Source organism: Rhinolophus ferrumequinum, chromosome 16 (genome assembly GCF_004115265.2).
Source record: "Rhinolophus ferrumequinum isolate MPI-CBG mRhiFer1 chromosome 16, mRhiFer1_v1.p, whole genome shotgun sequence".
Lineage (NCBI taxonomy): Eukaryota > Metazoa > Chordata > Mammalia > Chiroptera > Rhinolophidae > Rhinolophus > Rhinolophus ferrumequinum.
Genome location: NC_046299.1, coordinates 53839557 through 53867304, shown reverse-complemented (window position 1 = coordinate 53867304; position 27748 = coordinate 53839557). Strand labels below are relative to the sequence as shown.

Sequence of the window (27748 nt, the reverse complement as noted above, 5' to 3'; positions counted from 1 at the left end):
ATGCTCCGCGAAACTCATGGAAACCTGATTCTGTGGGTCTCAAGGCTCCAGCCTCCACATGTAGTACTGGTGTTGCATAACAATGGCTTGTCCCCCACCCCTGGAACCACAACGACTGCTCCAAATGTGGGTACCAATTGTCAGTGAAGGCGATCTCATCTTCTCTCCCTAAACCTTTTCAGTAAGGGGACATGGGGCAGTTCAGAGATAACAAGTGTGCCCGTCTCTGTGAGAGGTTTTATGACCTTAGCTACTGACATCAAAGGCAAATGTCAGCTAGTATATAGAACAGATTTAGGGAGGCTTCCATTCAACATATTTACTCAATAACAATTATTTGAGCCCCTGCCGTGTTCCAGGCACTGTGCTAGGTGCTGTGGTTAAAAGGATGAACAAGAAAGTGTGATTCTTGTTGTCCTAGAAGGTACCTGAGATTTTTGGCCAATCAGAATCATCTAAGAAGCCAGCCAAACAGAAGCTTGACGATATAGGAGCACGATCCCAGTGAAATGCTCTTTTGCAGGAATTTTATTCAATAAAATCATGAAGGTATAAAGCAAGCATGAAGGCTGCAAGCATTTTTGAGGCTACAGGCATTTGATAATTCCCATTGGTAAATGTGCCCATAGGACAAAGGGAACAGCAGGTGACTTATGTACCAAAAAACTATGGATCTAATGATGGACCCAGTAAGAGAGGGGTTCAGAGAGATTTGGAAGGGTGGGGGTGCTGCTAAGGCTGCCCTGAGTTCTCCATTCCGTACCTTCCCTATGAGGTGTATTATGCCTCAGCAAGACCTGGAAGCTGTGGGCTGCTCCCAGTTGTGCGTGTGTAACAGATACTGGAGGCCTCTGAGGTCTGTGCAAATGTATTGGGTCTACTCAGAGATGTGTCAACTTGATTGTCCTGATAGGAGGGTCAGTGCCAACAGCATATGCTCCAGGGCCTTGATGCATAATTGACCTGCGGTGTTAGGGAGGGAAGTGGGGCTTGCTTTGCAAATCAAAACTAGCATGCCTACTCCCCCGGGCAAAATTAAGTACTGTTTGTTTCTTTGCCTGGGCTCATTCTTCCCCTATTCCACCTTCATCCTCAGAGGGTATCCCTGACTTTTGCCTTAATCTTCTCTTCTCGTGGTCCCTCCCATTCAGAGGCAGGATGACCAAGTGGAGACAGACAAATATGCTTTGATATGAAGAAAGGAAAGTACTACAGTTTCTCTGTAAGAGCAGAAAACCATCTAGGATTGGAAGAGTCAGGTCAAGGGAAGATTGGCTTACTTAAAAGTGGCCACCATGCCTGCAGTAATGGAATGAATAAAATGCCGAGGAGGGAAGTTGTTGAGAGACACGAGAAAGAACGAGTGCGGTTGGTGAGAGCTGGGCAATTGCTTACTTAAGAAGGCTGCATAATTCCTCTTCCAGGAAGGAAGGAACGAAGGAAGGAAAGAAGGAGGAAAGAGAAAGAAACCAAAATGGTGGCAATAATTACCTGGGTTACTGTGAGAATTAAATGAGAAACTCAAGGCAAACAAATCTACCAATGAGGATTCTTTGGTTATAGGCAACAGGAATTGGTTCTTGCTGACTTAAGCAGAAAAGGATTTTAGTTTTAAAGGTTAGAGTACCTTATGGAATTCAGAGGAAAGCTGAAGAGCCAGATTCTAGAAAGGACAGAGATGAGCCTGAGAAGCAGCTCTGGGATCCAGCAGGCAGGAACCCGGAGCCGTCATGATGGGGTTTTGCCATCGGATGACTTAGTCCTCACCATCCGCTTAGTGTCACTTCATTCAGGATTGAAAAGCGCTGATTATCCTGGCTTGGGCAGAGAACCTTAATTAAAAGGCCCGGTACTCTACCTGACTGGAGAGGAGTGGTTCCCCAAATTAAAAATGGTACTGTTGATAAAAGGGAGGGTGCATACTGGACAGGCAAAAGGAACCAATGTCTCCTGTACAGAGGTTCCCAGAATTTGAGTTTAAGACTTGGACTGAAACTCCCTTTAGACAACCAGCTACAAAACATATGGGATCATTTCTCATGCACTGTCTGGTAATGGAGGTTTCACTGTGATTTGAGATGGTGGAGGTGCAGACACAGGTTCCTGTAGGGTGGTTTAGGTCCTGACTACCTGCATATGGTAAGATGCACCCCCTTCACGCAGAAAGATTTGGTCTCATCAGGACATCCTACTGTTCTCCATTGGGGCTACCAGTAGTCTGTCCTCTGACCTTGGGGCTGTTTTCTAGACGTGCCTTCTGCCTCCATTTAGGGAAACAGCCAAACAGCCTGTCTCCTCCAGAACAGCTCTTTTGACAGCTGGATCAGATGATTACTTTACTCTCTTCCTCACTAGGAGGGAGAAAGCATTTCCTGCCTTTGTGATTAGCAAAGTACTACATATGGCCCTGGGCAGGAATGATCTTACCTCCGAACCTTCAGGTTGTTGTTGTTGTTTGCTTGCTTTTTTGTTTGTTTGTTTTCATTTGTTTTAACAGGAAATGGTTAAAGCATTGTTTGGGATGGTGCAAGCTCACAGTTGTTTTGATGTCATTTTTGTCTTCACATGTACTGTTCTCTCACAAAGTTTAAACATGGTAGCAGAGCTGAGTTGGCAGAATCACCCAATGCTCTGACAGGCTTGCGGTCAACTAATACCATGTTTCCCCCAAAATAAGACCGGGTCTTATATTAATTTTTGCTCCAAAAGACGCATTAGGGCTTATGTTCAGGGGATGTCATCCTGAAAAATCCTGCTAGGGCTTATTTTCCGGTGAGGTCTTATTTTCGGGGAAACACAGTAGTTAAATTTTTTCAATACTTACTGTGGCATAGGGTGTCTTAGCCACGCACGGTCCTCCAAACAGTCCATTGGTCAACAGATGATTTTTGAAAGGCCAGACAGTTTCAGGGGTCCTGAGCTAGGTCCCCAGGTGGAAGGATGGGGGACACACGGCCTGGAGTTAGCTTAGGTTTGCAGAAGATGATCTCCCCGCGTGCAAGTCCTTTGGGCGGTGCTTAGGGACAGGCTCTCAGTGCAGGAGGAAGTGGGAAGGCAGGAATTGGTTTAGCCTTCTTCCTTTGGGCAGTCCTTTGAGTACTGACCACTGTGTGATGTGGTTGTGGGGTCTTTTGCCACCCCACCCTGCTTTCTACATGATAAATCGCTGCTGAATTCCTTTGACAAGTGTTTCTTAAAATGCATTCCCGTCAAGTCAGCAGCTACCAATGGTGGGAGGCGTTGGGGGGAGGTGAGACGAGGAAAGCATGATTAGAAGGCCCAGCAGAGACAGAAGAGATTCTAGCATATGTATTTGATATAAATATTATAGTTTTACAGAGACATTGAGATCAATATATGCCACATTTCATCTGCCTCTCTGACAAAGTGAGCACAATGTATTCAGGAAAAGCTGTATAGGATTTTCAATTTACCCTGTATGATTTATTGTGACAGGATAGCTATGGGTTTTTTAAGTTCTTTATACTTGTTCCAATAAAAATGGATATAGTATCTTTAAAAATAAACAGCCCAGAGCTGTGCATTTTACATTGTCTTCCTAGAGTGAGGCTCTGCTAAAGAGAGATAGAAGATCTTTCTGCCCTTGTGGGACCTGATGCTGTCCGATTTGCCTTCTTCCTCGCTCTTTAGCTTTTAGCTGCTTTGTGGGTTTTTTTTGGTGAAGGGGAGGGGTGGAGTTATAGGGAGAGGAAAGAGGGAACTGAGCTGGGGAGCTGTTGCAGACCTCTAGACAAGATTGGAGGATAGTGTGAACTGGGCTGGGGGAAGAGAACTGGAACACTGGGGGAGCATTCATTAGTGTGCAGCCGGGTCAGTCTGGCCTCTTCATTGTATTGTGACCGACCCCAGGTCACACAGCACTGGAGCTCCTCCCGGTGACACCAGCTGTGTAGAAGGCATCAAGGTGTGGGGCTAGCTCTTCCATTGCTTTGGCATTCACTTTGCACTGCGTCTCTGGACTTCAGTTTCCATGTCAGAATAATGCAGGCACTAGACTAAACATTCTCCAAGGGCCATTCTGACATGAAGACAAATGTGAGAACATGCAAGGGAGCCCATCACTGTCACTGTTGCCTTTAGCAAAGGCTATTGGCTCTAAGCAACACTACGTGAGTCTTTTTAAAAGTGTGTAGACTTTTGTTCTCGTTGAGCTAAACTCAACCTCAGGGGCTCCGGATGCCTCATTCCTTGGAGCCTTGAATAGTTTTGTCTGGCAGCGCCCTCTCTAACCTCCTCTTGTGCTTCCAGCCATAAGTCAGTTGCCCTAAGTTGTCCATTCTGAAAGCCACTTGATTGTCTGGCGGAAGTGGAGTTGAGCTCTGAAACTGAGGTTCCCACCCAACGGGGGCATTGGGATTTTCCCGGCCTCACTCCAAGAAGTGGGTAGAGTGACTGAGGAGAAGATTTCATTATGGGATTTCATTATGGAGGTGGAGATGGTTAATAACGGGAGAGGTACAGCCATATATACCTAGTGAAGAGGCACCCATGGGATAAGCAGTTGGCGGTTTTGTGCTGAGCCCTGATAGAGTTCATAACAGTCCAGCATTATTATTCTCTTTAAGTCACACCGAACCCCTCGATGCCATGCTTGCTCCATGACCCACCAGTGTCACCCACTCCTAGTTCAATCCAGCCTGTGTTTATGGGGCCCTTACCCCAAACCAGCCATGCTTGCTTACACTGAATGAGAAGCTCCTTCCCACAAAATGCCATCTGCTACTATTTTGGCACTTGAGATGCTTCCTCATGCATCTGAGATGGATCTTTTAATCACCACCATTAACATTAGTTTATCCCAAGAAAGGTTTGTTCACAGAACTAAACAAAACTTGGAAAACCAAAAAGTCCATCAGATGAGAAATGACTGTTGATTTAGGTTTGTTGGCCACCTTCACAAACCAGGTGGCCAAGCCCGCTAGAAGTCAGTCGTGATGATGGCCAGTAGTCTAAAAGTATTCAAATCCAGAGCCAAAGATGGGGGCATAGTGTAATGTTCGTAAATATTTGCCATTGTCCCTGGATCGTCTAGATTTCTGTTATCGTCTGGACCCTCGAGCTGGTGAGGAAGTCCTGAGCTGGTCATGGTGGCATATGATATCAAAAATGGACATTTGCATCGCTTTGCAGTCCTTGGCTTGCCAAAGTGTATGGTTGAAGTTCAAATCTTGGTTTAGAGTTTCTGTGTCACTGAATCCTGCTGCCTAGAGCCTTCTGGCTCTGCTGCGGACCAAGTGCAGCCAGAACCTAGTGATATCGCATCACCGTGAAGCATTAAGTGCGGTGCGTCTCTGTCCACCCCAGTTCCCACACAGAGCCTCTCTCCTGGCCCAGTAAGGATCCCTCAAACCTCCTCCAGCGTGTGTTCCAGGAGGATCTCTTGTTGGCCTAGCCCTGCGTGTCATGAGGGAGTAGAAACTGAAAGGCTCAAGCCTGTGCCCTTTCCACACCATCACTTTTCTTCTTAGTGAGAATTAGAGTCAGAGACCTGGGTCACATCTGGGGCACGTCCCTTTTGCTGGCTGGGGGATCTCAGGCACGTACATCACTTAAGGAAATTGAGGTTCAGAGGGGTTATCTGAGGAGATGCAGATAATAGGAACATCGGGTTGTCTGAGGATTAGGTGAGATTATATGGGCCACAGAGCACATTGTATCTGTTACAGACTGATTTCCAGATATCAAGAATCCCACCATTTAGGAATGCTTACAGTGGGCCAGACCCTTTACTAGCCCCTTCACATGTATTATCTATTTAAATAAATCCTCAAGATAACCTCGTGAATCGGGTACTAGCTCTAGCCCATCAGAGACTCTGACTTTGTAGTTGTCAAATGCAGAATTGGTACCTTGCCCACACTATTTAGTTATTTAGTGTCTGAGCTGAGCTAACACAGGACGATCAGAGCAGCAATCTCACATGGTAGATTTGTAGGTGTCATGGAACCCGACAGAGATAATTTTGCATGAGGATCTTTTTGGCATTCTTCAAATCATGCACCGTGAACAACCATCACTCTGCTTCCAAGGACAGCACACCCGGCTCTCAATCTTAGAACATTTTCCATTATATTTTCAATTGTTGAAGCTACAAGAAATCCTGCTTCTCTTCTCCCCGCAATAACATCCTTCCCCAAACTACTGCCCCTGGAATGTTTCAGTCCTGAAAATATTTCTGGAAAATAAATTTTCCCCTTTCACCGTCCCTCCCTTACACTCCTGTAGGGGTCTCGGCTCTCCCTCAGACGTGGGCTGGTGGGAGCAGGTCCTCTAAGGCAGAAGCTGAGCTAGAGAAGCGGCTTCTCCCCATCCATCAATTCTAACTGCATTCAAACATTTTCAGGATGTGGGCTTCTTGATAACTTTCACTAGATGGGGAAGCAAAACGGAGGGAAATGATCATTGGCACAAAAAGGGGGAAGCCGTAAATCTTCAAATCAGATATAGGACAGATTGGAACAATATGGGTTCTCCAAGGTTGCCATGATAATGTACCTAATAACTCTCCTTGGGCAAAAAGGCAATCTGCTTTCAATCAATCTCGCTTTTTCTGAGCAAAATTACCAATTATGTTGAAGGGAGATTTTTTTCCCCTCCCTTTTTGATAAAGACTGTTCTCCATCTGAGAAATCATGCTGCAGCTAAAAGATATATATTTTCAATTGTCTAGAATGGTATTGGACAGCTAGCACCAAATGAGAAAAGTCAATCCTTTTTTTTTTTTTCCCTCTCCCCTCTCCTGCCAGCATTTGTCTATTTCTTAAGAGAAGTGAAAGCTAATTAAAGGCTTAAGGGATAATATTGATTGCATTGGAATATATTTGATATGTACCCAGCACATTTTGAACTAAGGGAACCCTGATTCTTTCTAAGGCTGAATAAATCAGCGGGCTGAGCCTTTGATTCAAGGGTGAGAGGGTGAACTCATCTCCTTCCCTTCCACGTCTCATACATCTGTCCCAGAGATGAATGATTTCAGAAGAGGAAGAGGGAATGCTGGCAGATGTTCATTCAGTTCTTTGCGTACAAGATAGGCAGGATGAATGTTCAGGCATTTCCCTGGCTTTCTCATTGATTTGAGTCCAGCTTTGAATAATAACCAGGCTTATGCTGGTATAGAACTTCGAGCTTTGCAATGTCTGGTGCAGGAGGCTGGCTGGGGGTATTAACCTCTCAGCTCCCGCATCTATTGAGTGGGGGGTAAGAAGCTTGCCCAGGACCATGCACACCCTCGTGGCAGAGCAGGGAATCCATTCTGGCTTGCTTTCACCTCCAGGTAAAGCCACATATCAGTCCTGTGGAGGTGCCTGTACGTTGGATTCATGCTGACCTTGTTCTCGATCGTGGGCGTGTGTGGGTGGAAAGTGTTAGAATGGCCCCAAGCAGCCCCCTGTCATTTGTGGAGAGGTCATACAAGGAGGGAGATCCTGTTTCTCAGTCGCTTTCTGAGCACACTTGGCACATTCAAAATCACAAATCTTATTCAGAACATGCAAATTCATTTGCAGCCGGTTTTGTCCATATAAATGCACGTGTGCCACAAGAACCATTTTAAGGTATGACATCATAAAAATGTCTGTAATCCAAGTGTTTCATTTACATTGTGTATTCTGACATACTGTGTATTTCAGGAAGGAATCAGTCACATGGGTTTGGGGCACCACATTTGGATGGGTTGGCCAAGGGACCTCCCTCAACCTAGCGGGTACCGGCTAGAGAGCAAAGTAATCATGTTCAAATGTGTCTTCTGAGGTAGCCCGCGGACATTCTTCCCTCCCCGTGATGCCCTCCGCTTGCCTGATTGCTAAGTACACCACCGTAACAATAACAGTCCATAATGGCGATATTATTAACTGCATCGGGCGTATTATTGATTTACTCTTTGTTCTGCATCATTATCCTTTCACCAATGAGTTTACTGCATTATTCTCACATCCTTAGTCAAGCACCAAATTACAAGGAAAGGGCAGTCTCTTGTAATGGCATCTAATGGAACATTGCGTAAGCGATCATCATTGCCTCCTATTATGAGCTGCCTCTAGCCAATGAGCTTTCTGCCTTTATTGGAATGTGCACAGAGCAATTATGAAGTGCAAGGAACCTGGCCATTTTAAATTTTTCCCACAAAATTACGGTGCTTCATGATCGCCACCTGCCCGTGCCTCAAAGCCCAGCCAGGGATTCAGCCTGTGTCACTGTCAGCCTGAGGGGCACAGAGACCTGGGCTGCGCCCCTTGTGACGGTCTCTTTCCTAGAAGTCAGTGGGTTTCCTCTTCACATCAGGCCCCGACTCTTGGTCCTGGGGCTGACTCTTGCACTGACGTGCTTGCTCCTGATTGAGCCTTATGCAGCCAGTGTAAGTGGCCACAATATAGTCCAGTGTCAAAGTCAGATTGGCTCAGGAACCCAAAGGTGTTGGCGGGACTGTTGTTCCAGCAATTCTGGAAGAGGGGCTCCTCTCCTCGGGGGGGCCACCATCTTCAGAAACAGAAGTCCAGACCGCCTTGGAGCAAGGCAGACAATGCCGGCCTCGTCCCTCCCTGGCTCTCCCCATCTTGAGGTCAATTCCTTTGGCTCTCGGGGAAATGGCCAGCCCCCTAAGGAAGCAGCTGTCTGCGGAAGCACAGATCTGCGGCATCATCTCCGATTCCATAGGCGTCCCTTCCCCATTTAGCCTTGAGTAATGCTCACTTACTGTAAAGTGTTACATGCCCCCATTGTCAGAGGAGTTATGGCAGAAAAATGCAAAATTTCCTTTTTACTGCTTATGGCCAGCAGAGCCCATAACGTGTCAAGCCGCACATTAGCCACCCTGATAAAAGTTCGCTTTCTTACACACAAAATCATCGTTTCAGCAAGATTTGTTATCTCATTACCTGATAAGCTCTATGTCATAAACCAAGACTCATTCGGTAAATCTCCCGGGAGGACGCTTTGTGGGCAGAAAGGGAGAGATATGAATCTGCAAGGGACTTGATAATGCAGCATTTAAACGCAAGCATAATGTCACTTATTGTTAAATGCAGAAAACCACTTGGCCAAACGGTTGGGCTTTTAATAGGATTTTGTGCAGCATCAGGTGAGAAGCCATATGCCTTTTCTGTCCAGGAATCGCTGAGCACCTGCCAGCACCGCAGCTTCGCCTCACAGCCCTCTGGGGATGGGAGCTGGGCTTTTATTGAGGCCTCTGGAGTCAGTGAATGCTTTCCTGCAGCTGCGCGCTTCCTCTGTCTTGCTGGGGGTGGGTGCTCGGGTCATCGCTGGGCCAGCCGCATCTAACTGGCCTCTCCCATTCAGGCACATTGTAGTCTGTGGACACATCACTCTGGAGAGTGTTTCCAACTTCCTGAAGGACTTTCTGCACAAGGACCGGGATGATGTCAACGTGGAGATCGTTTTTCTTCACAAGTAAGAGGCCCCTGTGGTTTTAAGACCTTCCACCCAACCAGACGCTCTGCCGGGGCCACCTGAATGTCTGCAGGAGTGGTGGTGTGGGGGCCGCGTTGGGGGGCGGACAGAGTTGAATCTGCCAGGATCCCTGCTGGCCTCATCGTAGAGGACAACATGGACCGATGGAAGAGGAAGCAACATATGACAAGGTCAGACAATTAAGTTCGCGAACTTTCCACTGTGCGGTTATGTGGTGGAAAGTTTGCGGACTTAATTGTCTGACCCTAGTGAAAAGAGCCGTGCCTGCCTCTGTGGAGGCAATTCTGGCAAGTAATGGTGGAGTTCCTCACGGATCACACACGTCATTATGTCCCCTCCGCTGTCTGGATCTATAGGATGCTGGTATGTCTGCAGCGTCTGGTGTGGAAGGAGGAGCTGTGTGGTGTGAATGTTGTGCGAGTGCAGGGGCGACTTAGGGACCAAGCAAGACACACATACAACAGGAAACAGAGTGTAAGGTAGGAAGGACAACAGGAACGACACCTATGATTCCTAGAAACCTTCAGCGTGGGCCACTGTGCTGGTCGCCGTGCATTCAGTCTCTCCTTTAATCAACAGAGAGCATAACCGTATGTGCTCTGGACTCAGGGGACTTGATCTGAATCCCGATTCAACTAGTTACTTGCTAAACAATTACTTAACCTCTCTGGGCCTCAGTTTCTATATCTGTAAGATGGGGAGATCATATGGGCTATTGTGTGAATGAAAAGAAGTAATACATGTGAAGTATGCAGAGCAGAATCAGGCATGCAGTAAGTGCTCAATAACTGTTAGCTGATGTCATGCAAGATAACATATATTGGGTCACATTATCAATTTAGGAGGTAGGTCCTATCATGTTTGTTTTATAGGTGGGGCAAGCAAGATATCTCCCCTCTGCTCAATGTTGTTTCATCCCCCTTTAGGTAAAAGGTAGTCTGTCACAGGGGTGGAGAATTGGGGGACTCACGCATGTTGACATGGGTTGCACCATCTTTTCCTTTGATGGAGGTTGGGCCATCATGGGGCCAGCCCTCACCCCAGGTTGCTGGAGGGACAAACTTGCCTATTGGTGTTTGCTCGATATGAGGTTGACCACCCAGGACTCAATCCTGCTCTGAGAGCCCACTGCCGTTGACTTCCCTACAAGCTCCCATTCTTGCACCTCCTTCCTTTGGGCACTGTTCACAGAATAGCCAACTGGTCCCCATGTTTGAGCACCGGCATTTTCGGCACTGACTTCTCCAAGTTCTGAAACAATAGGCCAGGCCCTGGGCCCAGGAGCAGAACCCACAGATCAATTCAGGACTTAGCCACAGATTATCAGCTGTGGGGCCAGTCTTCTGCTGAGCAGTGTAGAAGTTTCAAGAGAAGTACAGTGGGTAGGTTCTGCCCTCAGAGTTGGCTGGACATCTCAAGAAGAGCATCTGATCAACCATTAGAGCACAACGTCAGTCCTATATCAATTGACTGAAGTCAGATTAATCAAGTGACAAAATCACATCGGGCATCTGTATCAGGGTGAGACCACCGCTTCTTGTATCACTGAGACAGGCTTCATGAAAGAAGCATGACTGCTAATGGATCTGAAAGGCCAGTCAGGTTTGCACAGGCAGTTGCTCTTCTCTCGCCCGTGGCTTTAGTCTGAATCAACAGGTTGGCTACTGATGCTTCCGTTGCTGTGCTTCCCCTGTATGTCTCCAGCATCCATCAGCATCAGCGTCATAGCAGACGGGCGGCCCAGTTAATTAACCTCTTGAAGCTTTGTGTTAATAGCATACCTTCCTCTAGGGTTGTTTTGAGGTTTAAATGAGTTAATAACTTCTCAAGTGTTTAGAATTATGTCTGCCGTATAGTAAATGCTCAAAACATTAACAATTGTTATTAGTGGTAGGTACTTAATAAATGTTAGTCACGTGTTGGTTAACACTTTCCTGGGCACCTAGTGGGTTCTCACTAAATATCTCACAGTGCCTGGCACAGTACCATATAGAGAGTGGGTATTTTCCACCTCTGCAGAATTAATAAATGAATGAATAAGCCAATGTTTTAATGTTTTAATCCTTGTCCTCCAGTGGGAAAGATATCTTTCCAGCTCAGTACTAAGAATGATGATGAATAGTGTACACACGTGTGAACTATAAAGGACAGTACTGAGAGTAAACGAACTTTGCATGGCAGCTCAGAGGTGACGTTTTTTGATCCAGGCCCTGGGGGATGAGAAGTCCATGCGGTGGAGAAGCAGGGAAAAGGCTTGTGATGCAGAGAGCAGCAGGAGGCTCGGCCAGGAGGACCTTTGGCTAATCCCTGAGGTCGCAGCCTCAGTTTCTCTGTTCATAAAATAGGGATTCCATTCACAGTGAAGCTGAAGACATTTCACCCCCTCGGCCTCAGACCCTGTGAAGGTTGTGAACCTCTTTATCTTACTGTGATATTGGTTTTGGTTTTCAGTTGGGCTGGGGTTTTACTTGAGTGCCAGCCTTTTATTTATGGCAAGGAAAGGAGCTGCTTTGAAAGTGAAAGCCTTGTCTCAGGTCTCCCTCTGTGGAAATCCAAGAGAAGGGAGGCTATGGAGGCTGCAATACCTGCGTCTGTCAGATTAATGGCTGTTTCTTCTCTCCCTGCACAGCATTTCCCCCAACCTGGAGCTTGAAGCTCTGTTCAAACGACATTTTACTCAGGTGGAATTTTATCAGGGTTCAGTCCTCAATCCACATGATCTTGCAAGAGTCAAGGTAAGAAGGAAGAAGTGACTTCCGCTTTTACTCCATCTAAGAGGGGGGTGCCTGACTCGGTGATGAAGGGACGTGCCTCCCAGGTTGGCTAAGAGTCACCTCCAGTCCTCTAATGAGATAAGTCAGATCCCACCAACCTTGACATCAGCTTTCCACGGGTCCCAGGACTTTGTTCTGTTGGCACCTGGTAGGCTGTCACCTGTAAGCATTCCACACTTGGACTAGTCATAATGTGGAACTTCTTTTGCTAGTCCCTGAATATCAGTACTGCTAAAGGAAGTAGACTATCACTTTTATCAAATAAAATTTTACCGTGCCATAAAACATTTTGAGCTTTTTTCTTTTCCCCACCAAAGACTAAAGGTGCAAAACTAAACATGCAAGTGTCTGATATCACTTGGCAATGGGCTAAGCTTTCTTTCTAGAACTTGAGGCTTATAAGGGACAGGGACCCAGCAAAGTGGCATCTGCCACTTGATTCATTTTATATCGATTTTGTGAGCATGCTCAATATTTGCATGCCAGTGAGTATAGATTCAAATTGTGGATCCACTGACATCTAAATGCTCACTGTAGTCACCACACCATTCAGTACATAATGTAATTGGCAAACATGAATAACCCAAAAGGATTCGGGTAAATTCCTCGGATTATTAAAGAAAACCAGAGACAATTTGTGACATACCATGGAGGAAACCTTGCCCTCCCATAAATTGCAGGAACGGTCTGTTAAGTACAACATACCAGGGGGACAGGTTGTAGGCCTGAGCCAGCAGGAGAATTTCGATGCTTAGATAGTCCAGTTAATCTTAGACTAGACATGATCCAAGTTATGGCTAATGTAAAATCTTATGAGAATGTGGAGAAAATAGTGATTGTTTATGGACCTAATTTAGATGTAAGCAGCTATTAGCACAACTCATGATCCCCTCAATGGAATAAATCTTTTTTGCCTCATGTATAGATAAGTCAGTGGGTTGTATTTTTAGATCATCTGTAATACATCGTTTCATACACATAGATTAGTTGTCGTTTGAATATGTGAATGCTAATTGAATACTAAACAGTATTGAGCTGTTATCTGATTCAAGGTCCTCATTTCCTTTTATTCCCCAGTTAAGATGTGAAAAAGCTTAGACGAAGGACTTTGGAGTCTAAATTGCTGAATCCCCACCTACTCAGTTAACTTGGTGACCTGAGAGAAGGGGTTTAGCCCACCTAACTCCATTTCCTGCCTAGGAAAGTTAGGATGATGGTGCTGAAGCTGGGGAGGGGACCGAAAGGCTTCCTTAATTGTTGTTGAAAGAAATCTGGAAAGCTCACACGTAAGAGACTATGCAAAATGAACAGTATAATTACCCAGGTACATGTTGTACTCTCCAACAGCAACAAGATGAGCTGTTTATACCATAACAAGAACTTGCAACCTACACTTCTGACAAAAACAGTCATCTCTCAGGAGTCTTTTTCCCTTTCCTTGCAAAGCACCAGGTTCTCCAAGAGCTGTCAACAGAGAGAGACTGCCACTGAGCACGGCTATTTATATGTTTGTGTTCTGTGCTTTTCCTTTGGTGTCTTAGATAGAGTCAGCAGATGCGTGCCTCATCCTTGCCAACAAGTACTGCGCTGACCCCGATGCTGAAGACGCCTCCAACATCATGAGGTAACCTCGGGGAGGCCGGGGAGGCTCTGGGTTTGGTGCTCTCTGGTCCACCTGCTGCCCTTTGCTTCTCCCCGGAGCACCATCTGCTCCGTAAGCCAGCCCACAACGTGCCACCTGCATAGATTCTGGGGAGCTGAGGTGGGGATGGAGGGCGGTGACACAAGGCATTTTCAACAGGACACTCGTCCTTAGAAGATGGCAGCTCTGGAGTCTTGAATTTGAGATCCTTTAGGCAGGACTAGAAAAGGAAAGATAAATTTATTATAGATGGGCACACGCCTAAAATAAGGTACCATGTTCTCTAAGGGGGAGAAGGTTTGAGATATCTGGACTGGGGATGATTCTGTCCCTCCGGGGACATTTTGAAATATCTGGAGATGTTCTTGGTTGTCATGATTAGGGGATCGTGGGCAGAGGCAGGGACGCTGCTCAATGACCCACAATGCACAGAAAAGCTCTCCACAGCAGAGAATTATTAGGCTCTGAATGTCTGTAATGCCCAGGTGAGAAGCCCCGTGTTAGAGCTGTCCAAGTATGTCTACAGCACATTGACTGGTATCTCCACAAAGAGGAGTTTGGTCACCAATTAGCTTGTTTCCACTGATTTTCCAAAGTGAAATAGTTTTCTTAACTGAAATCTTTCTCAATGCTTTTAATACTAATAAGAATTTCTAAGATAGTGATCTCTAGAGAATTTGTCAAAGCTGTTTGGTTACACCCCCCACTTCCTATTTTTGGAGAACATCTCCTGGGGGGACGCTCTTTGGAGAACACTGCCCGGTGGCTTTCCTGCAAATGGGCTGGGCCTGCCAAAGGCCATTCTCTGTCCAATTCTTCTTTACTCTTTCAGAAAAAGACTGTTCTGTTTTTGTTCTTTTCATAGACCCATATTCCAGACGTCTTGTGACTATGAAGTGACTAAAACGTTAAGATATTTTGCTCCAGATAGCTAAGGCCCTTTTGGGTTCTTCCCTCCTGCAGCATAAATTGCAAAATAGTTAAGAGAGCAGGGAGGGAATAATAAAGAGATCCTTCTGGAGAAGAGATGAACAAAGAGAAAACATTTCACTCCCACTGTATTCCCAGGAACTCGTTCGTGCCTAATTGTGAACAGCCATCCTTTGGGTCTAGACAAAGATTCCCCCTCTCCCTGCAGCTTGGTTTCCTGTGTCCTGGGAGTTTACCAAGGTAGAGGGTTGGGAAGTTGCCTTTGCATCATCACACTGCTCACATCTCCTTTCTTTGCTTTTAATCAGTGGCCCCAAGTGACATGAGCTTTCCCATCAGTGAGGTGGGGGAAGAATTCCTCCGTGCGTTTCTGGATGAACAAGTCCTCCCCTCAGCATCTGGTCCTGGTGTCTGGCAAGCGACATCTGGCGCGATGTTCTCTTTCCACTCTCTTTTCTTTGGCACTACGCTTAGTGCAGTCATTTTAAGGAAGTTGATGCATGAACTCTTGTCAGCATGGGGCTTGCCAGGCTGCAGGAAGATGGTGGAATGGGGACATGCTTCCACACCTGGGTCCATCCCTTAACTAGTCACAGCTGAAAAGTGACAGCAACAGCCTCAGCTTCAGGTGGGGTTGGTCAGTTGGCCCTTTCCTTGAACTAGGATTTCCATCTTCTACCATGTTTTTGTGTCATTTGAAACGTTAAAATGTAGACTTTAAGGAACTAGGCTTCATTAGCTTCAAACTTAAAAAAAAAAAAAGAAAAAAAGAGAGACCAAAAGAAGATGGAGCTTAATGAAGTTTGGGGCTGTCACAGCCTTTTATTTTTTTTCGGAAGTGAATAATTGAAATGATAATCGCTTTGAAATGGACGTTTCTCTTAATCACAATATTTTATTTAAGCCTTGACTACGCCAGAGTTAATATGAGGACATACAGGTTACCAGGGTGATTGGCATGATGTCAAGGCATAAAAATGACTGAACAAGGTAGTATCAGAAGTGTAATTAAGCCATCCATTAACCAGCATCAGAGCTAAGGCCCAGGCAGCAAAAGGAAATGGGAGACTCAGGGTTAAAAATGGGCTCTGTCTTTCCCTTATTTGTATAATCCTCCTTCCTCCTTAGTTTAATGAGACCAATCTGCCCTGTTTGAAATTAAAATGTCAAAGATCCATTTGAAATGAGCTAATGCAGAAAACTGGCTGATGCTGTGAACTGAATTCAGAGGCTCAAAGTCCTTGAGTTATAAGCATGGGCCAATACAACACTTTTTCAAAAATAAAATGAAATCCTTCAAGTGCAAAAGCCCAGGGTGAATTTGTGCAGGGGAGGCTTATGCATGATCCATTTCCTAAATTCACACGTTGTAGCTTTTCAGACAAAGCTGCTCCCTGGCTGCCTTCTCTCCATCTTTGCACAAAAAGGGATGAAGCTTAACGTTTCTTGGTGGAAAGTTTGTGGGGGTGGTCATAATAAATGCACTTGCATTTCTGATTAGGCTCAGGAGGTGGGCCTTTCTGTGGAATTCCATTCTTTAGCCTTCCTTGTCACAGAAGGAAATGTGCAATGTCACCTCTGACAGAGTCGGTAATGACAAAAACCATAACTTACACGTGGAGAGAGCTTTTAATGATTTCAAAGCATTTTCACATCTGGTCTTTCATTTGCTGCTCATACCAAGCCTGTGAAATAAATAAAGCAGGTACTGTTGCCCCCAATGTCCAGATGAGGAAACAGTCATGGAGAGACCAGGGATTTCCTGAAGGTCACCCAGTTCATTAGCACAATGGCTGGAACTGGAGTCCAGGTGTTCTGTTCCTCTGCTCCCTGCCCGTCCCCGTTTAGCACAGTGAATGTCACAGGGAGCAGAAGTGAGGGTTGGGGGCCAGGCAGTGGTTAATCCTGAGTATGGACTGAGTGCCGTTGGGGGGGGGGGTGGGGGAGTTTCATCAGATTGTGACCACTAAAAGGCCTTGCCCCTTATCGCTAACCAGCGTCACAATTGTCGTTGAGATGCTGTTAGCTATCGAAGGCTGAGTCATTGATCCCTTCCTAAGAGCCTTGCTTAGAAATCATGTTTGTGAGTAGTCATGTAGGTGACAAGTAGAATCATTTGTCAGGCTGCTTATTTGATTTGTCCATTGTTGTCTCAAGTTGTTAACTTGGAGAACTAGACTTAGAGGTAATTGTTTCTAGGCTCATCCCCGGGGTAGATGAGATGGCAAACCCTCTTGGCCCCATGAGTTGAGCTTGCTTTCTTAGATGCCCATGTAGGCAACAGGCCCTGACCCCTGCTCCAGAAGCCTCCAGCCCCCGTGCACACAGACTTACCTAACATCACGAAGGCAACACAGGACCCCTCTTCTTTTATGCCCAGGACACAGTCTGTGGCTGTTTTGTGGTTTCTTGTTCACACAATCATGGGGTATCGTGGTGGAGACACAGTTTAACTTGGCCCAACGCCTGCAACCCCTGAGGATGGGGCTGGCTGCTAGCCCCACATTCCCTCCATTTGGATGTAATCAAATTAATCTTCCCATCAGACTCCAAGGATAAGGCAAACCCTGCCTCAGCAGTGGTTCTTTCTTTTTCAGAGTAATCTCCATAAAGAACTACCATCCGAAGATAAGGATCATCACGCAGATGCTGCAGTATCACAACAAGGTAGGACAGTGAGAGCCCATCCCAGGCTCCAAGATGCATGTGTGAGTCCAGTCTCTTCTCCCTCCCGGTGTGCCACACGCATGCACATGCCTGCACACACACATGCACATACAACCATGCGATCCAAAGGCCTGGAAAAAGAGGGTGGTAGGTAAAAGCATCCTTTGGGACGTTTCTTCAGTCAAACATCTTGTTTGCAATTGGTCATTGGAAGGAAGCTCCTTCACATATTGATTCATTCATTCAGGAACCATCTATTGGACCCTAGGTTCAGACATATTAATGCATTCTTAGATCCCATTCCAGTAACTTCCATTTTTTATGTGCTGCACTCATTTCTTTAGTTGGTATTTACTGACTATCTAGTATGTGGTCAACAACTGCCTGACCCCATAACCCCTGATGGGTTCTTCTTGGAGGAGAAGCCTTACTTGGTGCCCTCAAGAAATTAGCAGTCAAGGTATAGAGAGTGTCCCAGGCAAGTGATAGGCCTTTTCTATCTGAGACCAGGTGAACTTTGGGGAATGGAACACACGTTGGGTAGTGAAGGAAGAGCATGGCATTCTTAGATTCAAGATGAGAATTGCATGGTGGAATTCAGGAAAATAATTGGCTATGTAGAGATTAAACATAGTCTATAGTTTATACGAAGATTGGAAAGAAAGCAAACAATGGAGTCTATGTTTTTCCCAGAGTCCAGTCTCTCATTCAGAGGCAATGCTCCTTCACTCGGATGGTGATTAAACTCCCAGGAAAACAGCTTTGGGGGAGGGAAGGTGGCACCTTTCTCTGTTTGATGTGGAAAGAGTTATCCCCTTAATGAGGCTTAGAAATGGAGGCTTCTCATACCTGGAACCAGGTGTCCTGTCTGAGCACAATAACTCCCTGCTGGGTTATGAGTGAGAGTGTGTCCCATCTTACAGACCATATTCCCTACGAAATAGGCAGCCAGGTGACCCAGAGAAGACCCCGTTCTGCCAAATGTGTCAGTGCCATGCCATTATTTCTTAATTGCTGGCAAGTGCTGCCCCATTTTGCTGTGTGGAGGCCCATCAGAGGCTGTTGTCGAGTGGAGCCTGCTGTCTGACTGGCCTACCACTCGGGTCTGCTGCCCACTGCCAACCGTTGCCCAACCCTCAGCAGGTGGCTCCACTGCAGAAAGTGTTGAGCTCCAGCCAGTGGGTTTGGTGATGGGCACCCAAGGTCACATTGTCCTGTACGTCTCTGGAAAACCCAAGGGCACTGAAGAGATACAGTGAGGATATTGATAACTCACAAGCATCAGTCTGGAGAAGTTTTTTGACAGCAGCCCCGTTGGTGGAGGTGAATTTTATTAGCAAGGCTGTGGCTGGTGACAGCTCCCGAGGCAATGAACTTTCCTTCTTTCATTCGTGATTTGAAATTTCATTTAGTGTGGGAGTGCTTTAAGCTGTTGTTTAGATTTTTTGGCTGAATTTAGATTGAATAGGAAAATTAATGTTGTATGTTTAGAAAGGGATGTCAGTTCCTTTCTTCTCCTTCCAATGAGTGCTGATGGAGCATCTTCAAGAAATTAAGGAGGATTTCAGCTATGTGATTCTTGTCAAACTCAAAGTAGCTCAGCGGACCTCATATCCAGATGGCACCTGGTCAGTATTCATGTGATCGTAGCAAGCTGAATGTCATTTACAAACCTCTACGTTACGGTTATTCAGAAACAATGACGAAGACATCAACCGATCATCCATGAATATTTGCTTAAAACACATTTTGTTTAGAATCACCCTAATCTATTTGGTTTTTAGAGTTAGGCAAAAATCCCTTACAAGACTTTTCCCCTGTAAGGTTAGTAATGTTTCAAGGGACGGAGTGACTTTGACATGGGACCTTTTTCTCCATTATTTCATTTCTCTCTTCTAGAAAAAGAACAGAAAGTTCACTGGTCATTATTTATCATCTCATTCCTTGTAGAATTGCAAATTGGCATTCTTCATCTTGCTTTACAATTTTGGTCTATTTCCTGAGGTCCTCCTACCTACCCTTTTAATATGTTTTTCTCCCTCTTCCCTTACAATTATTTTTCTTCCACTCGTGGTACTTCCTGTTCATCCGTGACTAAATGTCCAGAGCTCTCCACCCATAAAACTTGCTTTCAGGAAAGAACGTGGTATGTGTGTGTAAACATATGTCATTGTCAACATATTCTAAGAGATAGTTAATTTCATAATTGGATATAAGACCAAAAATATAAAGAATTTCAATCCCTGATGACCTAATGATGGTGCTATTCTAGAATCTAGAGGGATGTGGGGCAGCTGCCTGCTTTCTCTCCATGGAAAACTGGTCCTGAGTTGGTCATCGTAATAATCTCAGACATTTGTGTCATTTTGTATGATTTTAAAAGAGCTTTGACACCCATTATCCAATTTAGTCCTCATTGACCATCTGTGCATTTTAGCATCCCATGCGACTTCAGACCGGGGGTCTAAGCTCTGTCTCGGACAGAGCAGCTCTGGTGGGTACAACTCATGGTCACTTGGCAGCCAGTGGGCTAAGAGGCATACCTGCCATCTGCCACCTTCTCTTTAAATAGAAGCACAGCCCATTGAACCAAACTATGGTTCCTCAGGATAGGCCTTATAGAAGGACTGATGCTCTCCAGAGTGGACCTGTTTAATATCACTAGAATTCATGGAGAGAAACACTCTCAGCCGAGCCATCTCTGAACATGGAAAGAATATGGTGATGGTGCAGGACATTTTTCTGATTTGAACGCACATGGCTTGAATCTCTTCCATGAAAGAATGGTCTGTGACATCTTGGAAAAGTGTCACTCCTGATGATTTAGCGATTACTGTATTTTTTTTTTTTTGCCCCCCAGCAGACTGTCTTGGTCTCTGAACTGGAAGTCAAGTCCTAATGGCCCAATGGAGATGCAAGTTCTTTGAGCTTTCTCATTATAAACGCTTACATTTGGGCAGTAATGTTGAAGTGAATTCTCTGAAGCGACCCTCTTTGTTCCTCTTGGTGGCTTCCCCACAGCTGTAGTTGTAGTGAGAGGTGGAACTGGGGCTGGGATTCATGTCTCCTGATCTTCCAGCCTATTTTCACAGTTCTTCTTCTTGGCATCAGGAGTGGCCCAGTAGCAAATTCTGGGGAGCCCTGTCCGGTAGACCCTCATCAGCGGTCTGATTCTCCAGATGAGAGAGGGTTTACCCGTGGATTCCCATACAGCAAGGCCGGCATTTTCCACTGGACCCACATTTCCCTCAAATGAAAAAAGACAGAGTTGCCAGAAAGAAAATTTGAGTTGCTGGGTCCGTCTCCTCTCTTTGTTTCATGCACACTTCTGGTCCCAGCCTCGGGCACATCTTTTGCAGTTCCTGCCTTGCAATTGGAGAAGATACGGGGGCCAAAAAAGGAGGCTCTGGAAGCCTGAGAAATGAGACAAATGACTTTCCTGTGTCATAACATGTGAACTATGTCTAAGGAACTAGAACCAGATGGCGACATGAGGGACCCAAGGCCTAAAAGCCTGGACTTCATACCCTGGATGGCACATGGGGACATGAGGGACCCTCTTGAAAAGGTTTTCTTCGTTTGTTTGAAGGTGCCATGAAGGTTGTGTGGTGTCTGCCTGGAGGACCACCCAAATCTCCTTTCACACTTGATGATTTCATTGTTCATTACTTACATTTAATTACCCCTCATTCTTCTCAGATGATGTTAATCAAATGGATATTTCTTCACTTCGACTGATATATTGTTCTCTATGATGTCAGGGAAGTAGAGGGGAAAGTGGCCTTCTTAAGCCAGGGAAGAGCAGGGAGGGAAATGAGGAAAAGAGCAGGGCTAGTTGCTGGGTTGAGTATACGATGTGGAGGAGGTCTGCGATACTCAGCTTGACAGAAATTGCCATCTGCTCCGGCCCACACACGGGACTATTTTAACTGTGCTCTCATCAGGAAGGATATAGTCATCTCTCCCAGGAGTAAACTCTGCTGGGTGAGGACTCGTGAGATTCTCACAGAACTAGATTTTGCAAGAAGGCGTTTCACAGTGGTATTTCTGAAAGCAGAGCATGAAGCCATTGAACCTGCCCTTTGTTTCCACGATAGTCTTTTCATTCCCTTCTAGTGCAATTATGTATACTGTCCTGCTAGGGAAGGGGCTGTCCTTGGGGTTCCTCCTGTTTGCTGCTACCTGGAGAGAGAGGAGAATTTCAGAGCCATAGAGTCTTGGCATTCGCAGGAACCTAGAGAGTATTCTCACCCAACCTCCCATGTAAAGCAAAAAGTCTTTCTACTGAGACTTGGAGAAGTACTGACTGAGTTTTAGGGACAAACTTTGTATTTTTGGAGGCTGCCTCCTTCATTTATTACACCAATTGCATATTTAGAAATATCCTTTATAAACAAGCAAAAAAAAAAAAGCTTGCTTGTAATGTACTCCAGTCTGTCCTAATTCTGGCCCCTGGAACAAAGCCAGTCAAACCTAATCTCTTCATTACAGCAGCACCTAGATATTCAGAGGTAACCACCCCATCTTCGTCATCTCCCTTCTTCAGGCCAAGTACTGATGGCTCTCTTAACTGTTCCTCAAAATGTTTTCCAGAACCCACACCTCTCTTTGTGCTTGCCATTTTTCTCGGAAAGTTATTCAAATTATCAGCTTCCCTTCTTAAATTTGACTCTTATGACTGGATCAGGTACTCTGGAACTAGGCTGACCAGTTCACAACAGAATGAAACATTCATTTCCCTTGATCTGGAGACGATTTCTAACAAGCACGCTTTGGTTTTCTCTATAATTTGTCACATGGTTGGCCTCTCTTTGGGTTTTAGTTACCCGCACACCTAAGGGTTTGTTTTCCCTGCTTTCCTCTCATATCTGCTGCCAAGTTAGGTCTTCTCATTTTGAATTTATACAATTGATTTTTCTTAACCTAAATGCCGTACTTGACATTAAGGCCTTTTCAGTCTTTTCTGGTTGGTTTTGCCCATTTTTCCAACTCTGGAGAACTTTGTGAATCTTGATGCTTTTATCCAGGATATCATCTATGACTCTCTACTTCATGCCACTTAAAAATAATTGGATGAGCTTTTCTCTGGGCTCTAATCTCAGCATCTGACCTAACTGTTGAATAGGATCAGTCCACCTGCAAGAGATTGTAACGTGTCTAGACTGTGAGTGGCCTGATGATTTAGGGTAGTGCTTCTCAGAGTGCGGTTCCCAGCTCCGCATCAACTCATTAGAAACGCAGATTCTACAGCCTCACCCCACACCCACTGAATCAGAAACTGGGGGAGGGGTCAGCAACATGTGTGTTCAAACCGTCCAGGTGATTCTGATGCCTGCTTGAGCTTGGGAGCCACTGATCTGGAGTATGGAGAAGGCAGATAAAAAAAGAAATGTGATAGTCTAATAATTTTGGCATCTATTTGAGGAGCCAATTAATGGAACGGCCTAGCCAACCATCCTACTAGCATGGGCCGATGTGTCTGTCACAAGGGGAGTTTCCCCTCTGGACTTGATTTGGCTAAAGGACAAACCGGAGGGGAGGACTTGGGCTTGGTAGGTGCAGAAACAATGTTCCAGAGAGACTGAAGTCTGATGAAGACAAGAATTGAGGGAAACATGGAACACCAGACCCAGGCAAGGCAAGGAAAGGACAAACCTGGATGACCCTGAGCAGTTGGGCAATGTTGCATTTCCCAGAGGAGATTTTAAACAATTGAACATTTAACAAAGCAAGGTCTCATACCTGTTTTTCTTCCTACAGGCCCATCTGCTAAACATCCCAAGCTGGAACTGGAAAGAGGGTGATGATGCAATCTGCCTTGCAGAGCTGAAGCTGGGGTTCATAGCCCAGAGCTGCCTGGCTCAGGGCCTCTCCACCATGCTCGCCAACCTCTTCTCCATGAGGTCATTCATAAAGGTAACGTCTTGTCCTATTAGAGCACATTAGCCCCGGATTCAATTTGTCGTGGGGTTGAGTAGAGAGCACAGCTTAAACTCAAAACAGACCGACGGGCTTTAACCACTTTGGTTAAGGAGAAATTCCTTGTTACAGATTTGGGCAAGAGGCCAACTTCTTTCAAAATTATGTTTTTATTTTTATTTGGCACATCCACGGCCATTAAATGATTGTTCAAAGCACAATCCTCTCTTTTTTTTAGATAAACCACATGTTTATCTATCAACAAAGCCTCCGCTGTTAAAACAAAAATATGATTTATATACATTCCATATGGCACCAGAGTGCCTAAAGAAAAGAATTATCATTTTGCTCTTTTACATCAAGTGGCTGGTGGACCTCTCACTGTGTGGATAAATGCAGACCATGTGTTTGTGCTGAAGCCCAAACCCCAACAACATAATTCATTTATTTATTTCTGCACAATCAAGGAGGCCAGCAGGGCTGACATGCCACGGTTATTTGAATGGAGAGTGAGAGGATGAACGGAGCCCTCGGCCGCGGCGCCCTTTCCACCGTGAGACAGGCCGTCTGGATATGCTCATCTCCTTGTCAGCCAGTTCACCCTGCAGAGCTGCCTGGGCAGCCACTCTACAGTGGCCCCTGCCTGCTGGACCAGCTCAGATAAAGGAAGGCCCACCTCTTTCCACACAGGCCAGGGCAGGCGTGTTTCCAGGACACTGGGTTGAGGGTCCAGGCTCCTACTAAGAGGACTCTTGTGCAGGAGAATGAGAATAAGGATAAAAGCCCTCATCCTTGGATGGTTGTCAGCCTAGACAGTCAAAGTGGAAACCAGTGCAGTCAAACCCATCGAGTTTGGCTCTTTCTGATTTGGCCTTCATGGCCACCAGCTCCGGATCTGGGCTTACATCCTCCTCCCTGATATTCCTTTACTCACATTTCACTTCCTGAATGAGTAGTGGTGGAGGCGGGAAATTAATGAGTTACTAGGAAGTAATGCAGAGGGGGCCAGCAGCTCTGAAATCAAAGGTCTGAGATGTCCAGGCTTTTGCTGCCATTGTTGCTATATCCACTAAGAGAATAAGGTCTTTGGTGGAGGCGGCCATGGCCCTGGAAGCCGTGAGAGGGATGGCTGATGGATGACCTCCGCGTTTGTGCTCACGCTGGCCCTTCCCAAGTTGTGTCACTTAGAGAAGGATACCTTTCTAGGTCCTTACCTGCTGTACCCCCCCAATGTACATTATTTAGCCAATGTGTAATTAACGTTACGTAAAAGAGCAAATTGTTTTTGAGTTGTGTCAATCACTTTAGCAGTAGATGCCTTGATTAAAATGTTCTTCTAGTCATTCCTGTAGTTGGGGTCTTGTAGTGTGCCCGTGCCCAAAGACCCCAACTACACTGACCTGCTGGCGCAGACCCAGCTCACAAATGAGGACTTTGCATTCCTTTACATGTCTTCTTTAATCCAGGCTGCTAGTCCCCTGCCTGGATGAAACTGAATGCAGACAAAATGGAGGAGGCAGGGAGGTCCGTGGCCCTGGACTTAGAGACACACCAAAATGCCAGATGTAAGCCTGTGTCTCCCAGAGCTCTTATATTCAACACAAGGAGTCCAGACCCAGGATAAAGGACTAGGAGGTCCTCTGGCTCATTCACCCAAGCTCTGGTGGCTTCTTCCAGAACATAATTGCCCACAAGACCAGGCACACGGTTTGAGGACCTGGGCTCAGCTTCCTCATGTCGATGTAACACGGCCTTGGCAGGGCCCTACCTCACATGGGGCACGTGACATGCGTATGTTTTGATTTTGTGGTGCCTGCATGGAAACTAGAGCTGCCTGTCAGGCAAATGAATAAAATGGATGTGATGCTGATTCTTCAGTGTTATTACCAGCAGAGAGAAAGAACTTCTGTCCAATTTCCCTCAAGACCCTGAAGTGCCTCACCTTTGCAGCCAAGGACATCCCTTCCAGCCCAGCCAACCCCACTGCCAAGTTCCCATTTAGGAAGAGCCTGTGGGAGAGGCCTGGCTAGCCCTGGTGTAACTGAAAACACATTTCCCTCCCAGGGTTATGTTACCATGTTATTTCTGTCCGGGGCCAACTCCTCTGTGTTTGAAGGGAGCGCTCTGCATATAGACTTAGGACATTCAGGTGGTCTTTGAGCTGGAATTCTCCAGGCGCATGACCTGGAAATATCAAGGCTTCCCATCGTATATTTTTTTCATTTAAAATAGGGACAGTCTTAAGCACGTGCTCTCCATTTGATACTGTCATCTCTGGGCAATTACCCTCCAAATCTCAGATCCTCGTCTCTTTTGGGTCATAAAGAACACCATAACGATGCTCTCCTTGGACCATTCCAGGGGTCACAAAGTCCTTGTTTTTATTTGGGGGGCAGATGGAAAAGGAAATCTATAAACGGATTATTGTTTACAGAAATTACTTCCTTCTTAAGCGTCCCCCGTGACCTATGGCAGAGAATTCATCAGCACTTCAGTGGAGTCAGGCAGACGTATTAGGATGGAGGGAGATGGGATGGGGCTTTGGCAGCATGTGACCCCTTGGGAACATTTCGCGTTTCTCGCTGTCCCCTGCCCTGGGTAGGTACAGTGTTTGATTCTTGGTTCAGCAGAATGCACTGGACTCTGTCCATACGGAAAGAAGAAGAAAGAGGAATGCGACTGAAACAGTGATGCTATATCATAGGCAGAAGCAGAAAGACTGGTCTTTTAAAGTCAAGACTGAAAGAGAAGGTGAGGAAGCTCAAACAAAGAGAGAGGAACTACTGGTATATAGCAGTTACAAAAGCGAGCGAGCCAACCCAGAGGAACCGGGAAGTGTGGCGGAGCACTTGCTTATCCCCTCACCCTCCAGCCCCAACTTACTGTGCTTGAAAGCCTCGCTCCCATATTGGACATGTCATCTCTGAATCGATCTAAGATGTTGGGAATCTGTATTTTCAGCCCATATCTTTGAGGCTAATGAATTTTTGTAAGGTTTCTAACTACTGTTCAAGACTTGTTTTTTCTGGCTACGTGCCTTTAATTTGTTCCACTTAACCTTCAAGGCATGCATTCTACCATGTGTGTGTGCTGGTGTGCTGGGATTTGTTTCACACATCCTTGCTAATTTGATAGCCAATACTTTTGTGAAAGAGGCTCAGGGTGGACACTCAGTGGTCCTCTGGCCCAGTGGCTTGTTGCTGTGATGGGTTAAGTAGTTTGTCCAGCAGCACCCAATTTTTCCCTTGAGTTGTCAGCATTTACATCATCAACCAGACCTGGAACATACTGTTCACGTACCACTATCTGATCTCCTACCACCCGCCTGTCCTGTCAAGTGAGAATCTTCCTAATTTCTTCCAAGACGATGAACTTACTTAGCCTATCTGCCATCACCTCATCTCTGAATAAGTGGCCACACTTATTCTCTACTTGGTTTCTTCACTTGCATGTAATGTAAGATCCATTGATTGTGTGTGTGTGTGTGTGTTTTAGAGTCTTACCATGCAATACTTAGCTTTCCCTCCAACATATCTGGTTTCAAGTTGGGGCTTGACCTGCTGTTGCTGTGAATTGTGCTATTATTCTTACTAGGATTAGCTGTCCTTGGACATGGTAAATTGTGTGTGTGGGTGCCGTGTGTGTTTACAGGGGATTAATTCTTAAAATTTCTTTTTGGTCTACTCTAAGTCTTCAAATTGAGCACATTTAAACCATTCTCAGGATTGCCAACTGTTTTACCTCTGCTAATCTACAATTTCTCTCTCTCTCTCTCTCTCTCTCTCTCACACACTCACACACACACACAGCCTGGAGCATGTTGGAACATGGCACGCATTCCATAATTATTTCTTGGTTGAGTAAATCAGTTAGGAAAATGGAGAAAATATGTGATGTACTTTTGAGATTTTTCCCTATTTTATAAGATTTGGAATTGTGGGTGAAATGTTACTTACTATTGATCACAACAGAGTCTTTTCAGTCACATTTTCTATTTTGAATGTGGAAGCACTATGGAAACCAGGCCCGTGTTATTCAGATTGTGTCTTGGCTGAGGTGGACTTTGCTGGCCGTAAAAACCAGTTGTTCATTATTGTTATTTCCATGTTGAGATAAACTTTCAGCAATACATAATTCTAGCAATAATGTAGCCAAGGGAATCATTTTTAATACCCTTTATTTTGGATTATGTTTATGTGCATATGTATGTTTGTATATATATATGCATGCACAAAAACATGGTTTAGGATTTGAAAATATAAATCAAGAGTCTTTAATAATCGCTGAAAGACATTGGGTCCTAACTATGTGCCAAGCCCTATGCTAAGTGCTCTATATGAATTATCTCATTTAATTCTCACAATGA

The 27748-nt window shown here is 45.5% G+C and overlaps 1 protein-coding gene across 28 annotated transcripts in view; it reads left to right on the top strand.

The window, feature by feature from the left end:
- The window catches only part of KCNMA1 (potassium calcium-activated channel subfamily M alpha 1), a 708733-nt gene that overhangs the window by 487062 nt on the left and 193923 nt on the right, over positions 1 to 27748 (top strand). For all 28 annotated transcript variants that reach the window (XM_033130127.1, XM_033130157.1, XM_033130156.1 and 25 more), the window contains exons 10-14: positions 9319 to 9429; positions 12080 to 12185; positions 13766 to 13848; positions 17394 to 17463; positions 23224 to 23379. In XM_033130127.1, coding sequence (XP_032986018.1) covers positions 9319 to 9429; positions 12080 to 12185; positions 13766 to 13848; positions 17394 to 17463; positions 23224 to 23379 — 526 coding nt within the window. The remainder of the gene's footprint in view (positions 1 to 9318; positions 9430 to 12079; positions 12186 to 13765; positions 13849 to 17393; positions 17464 to 23223; positions 23380 to 27748) is intronic.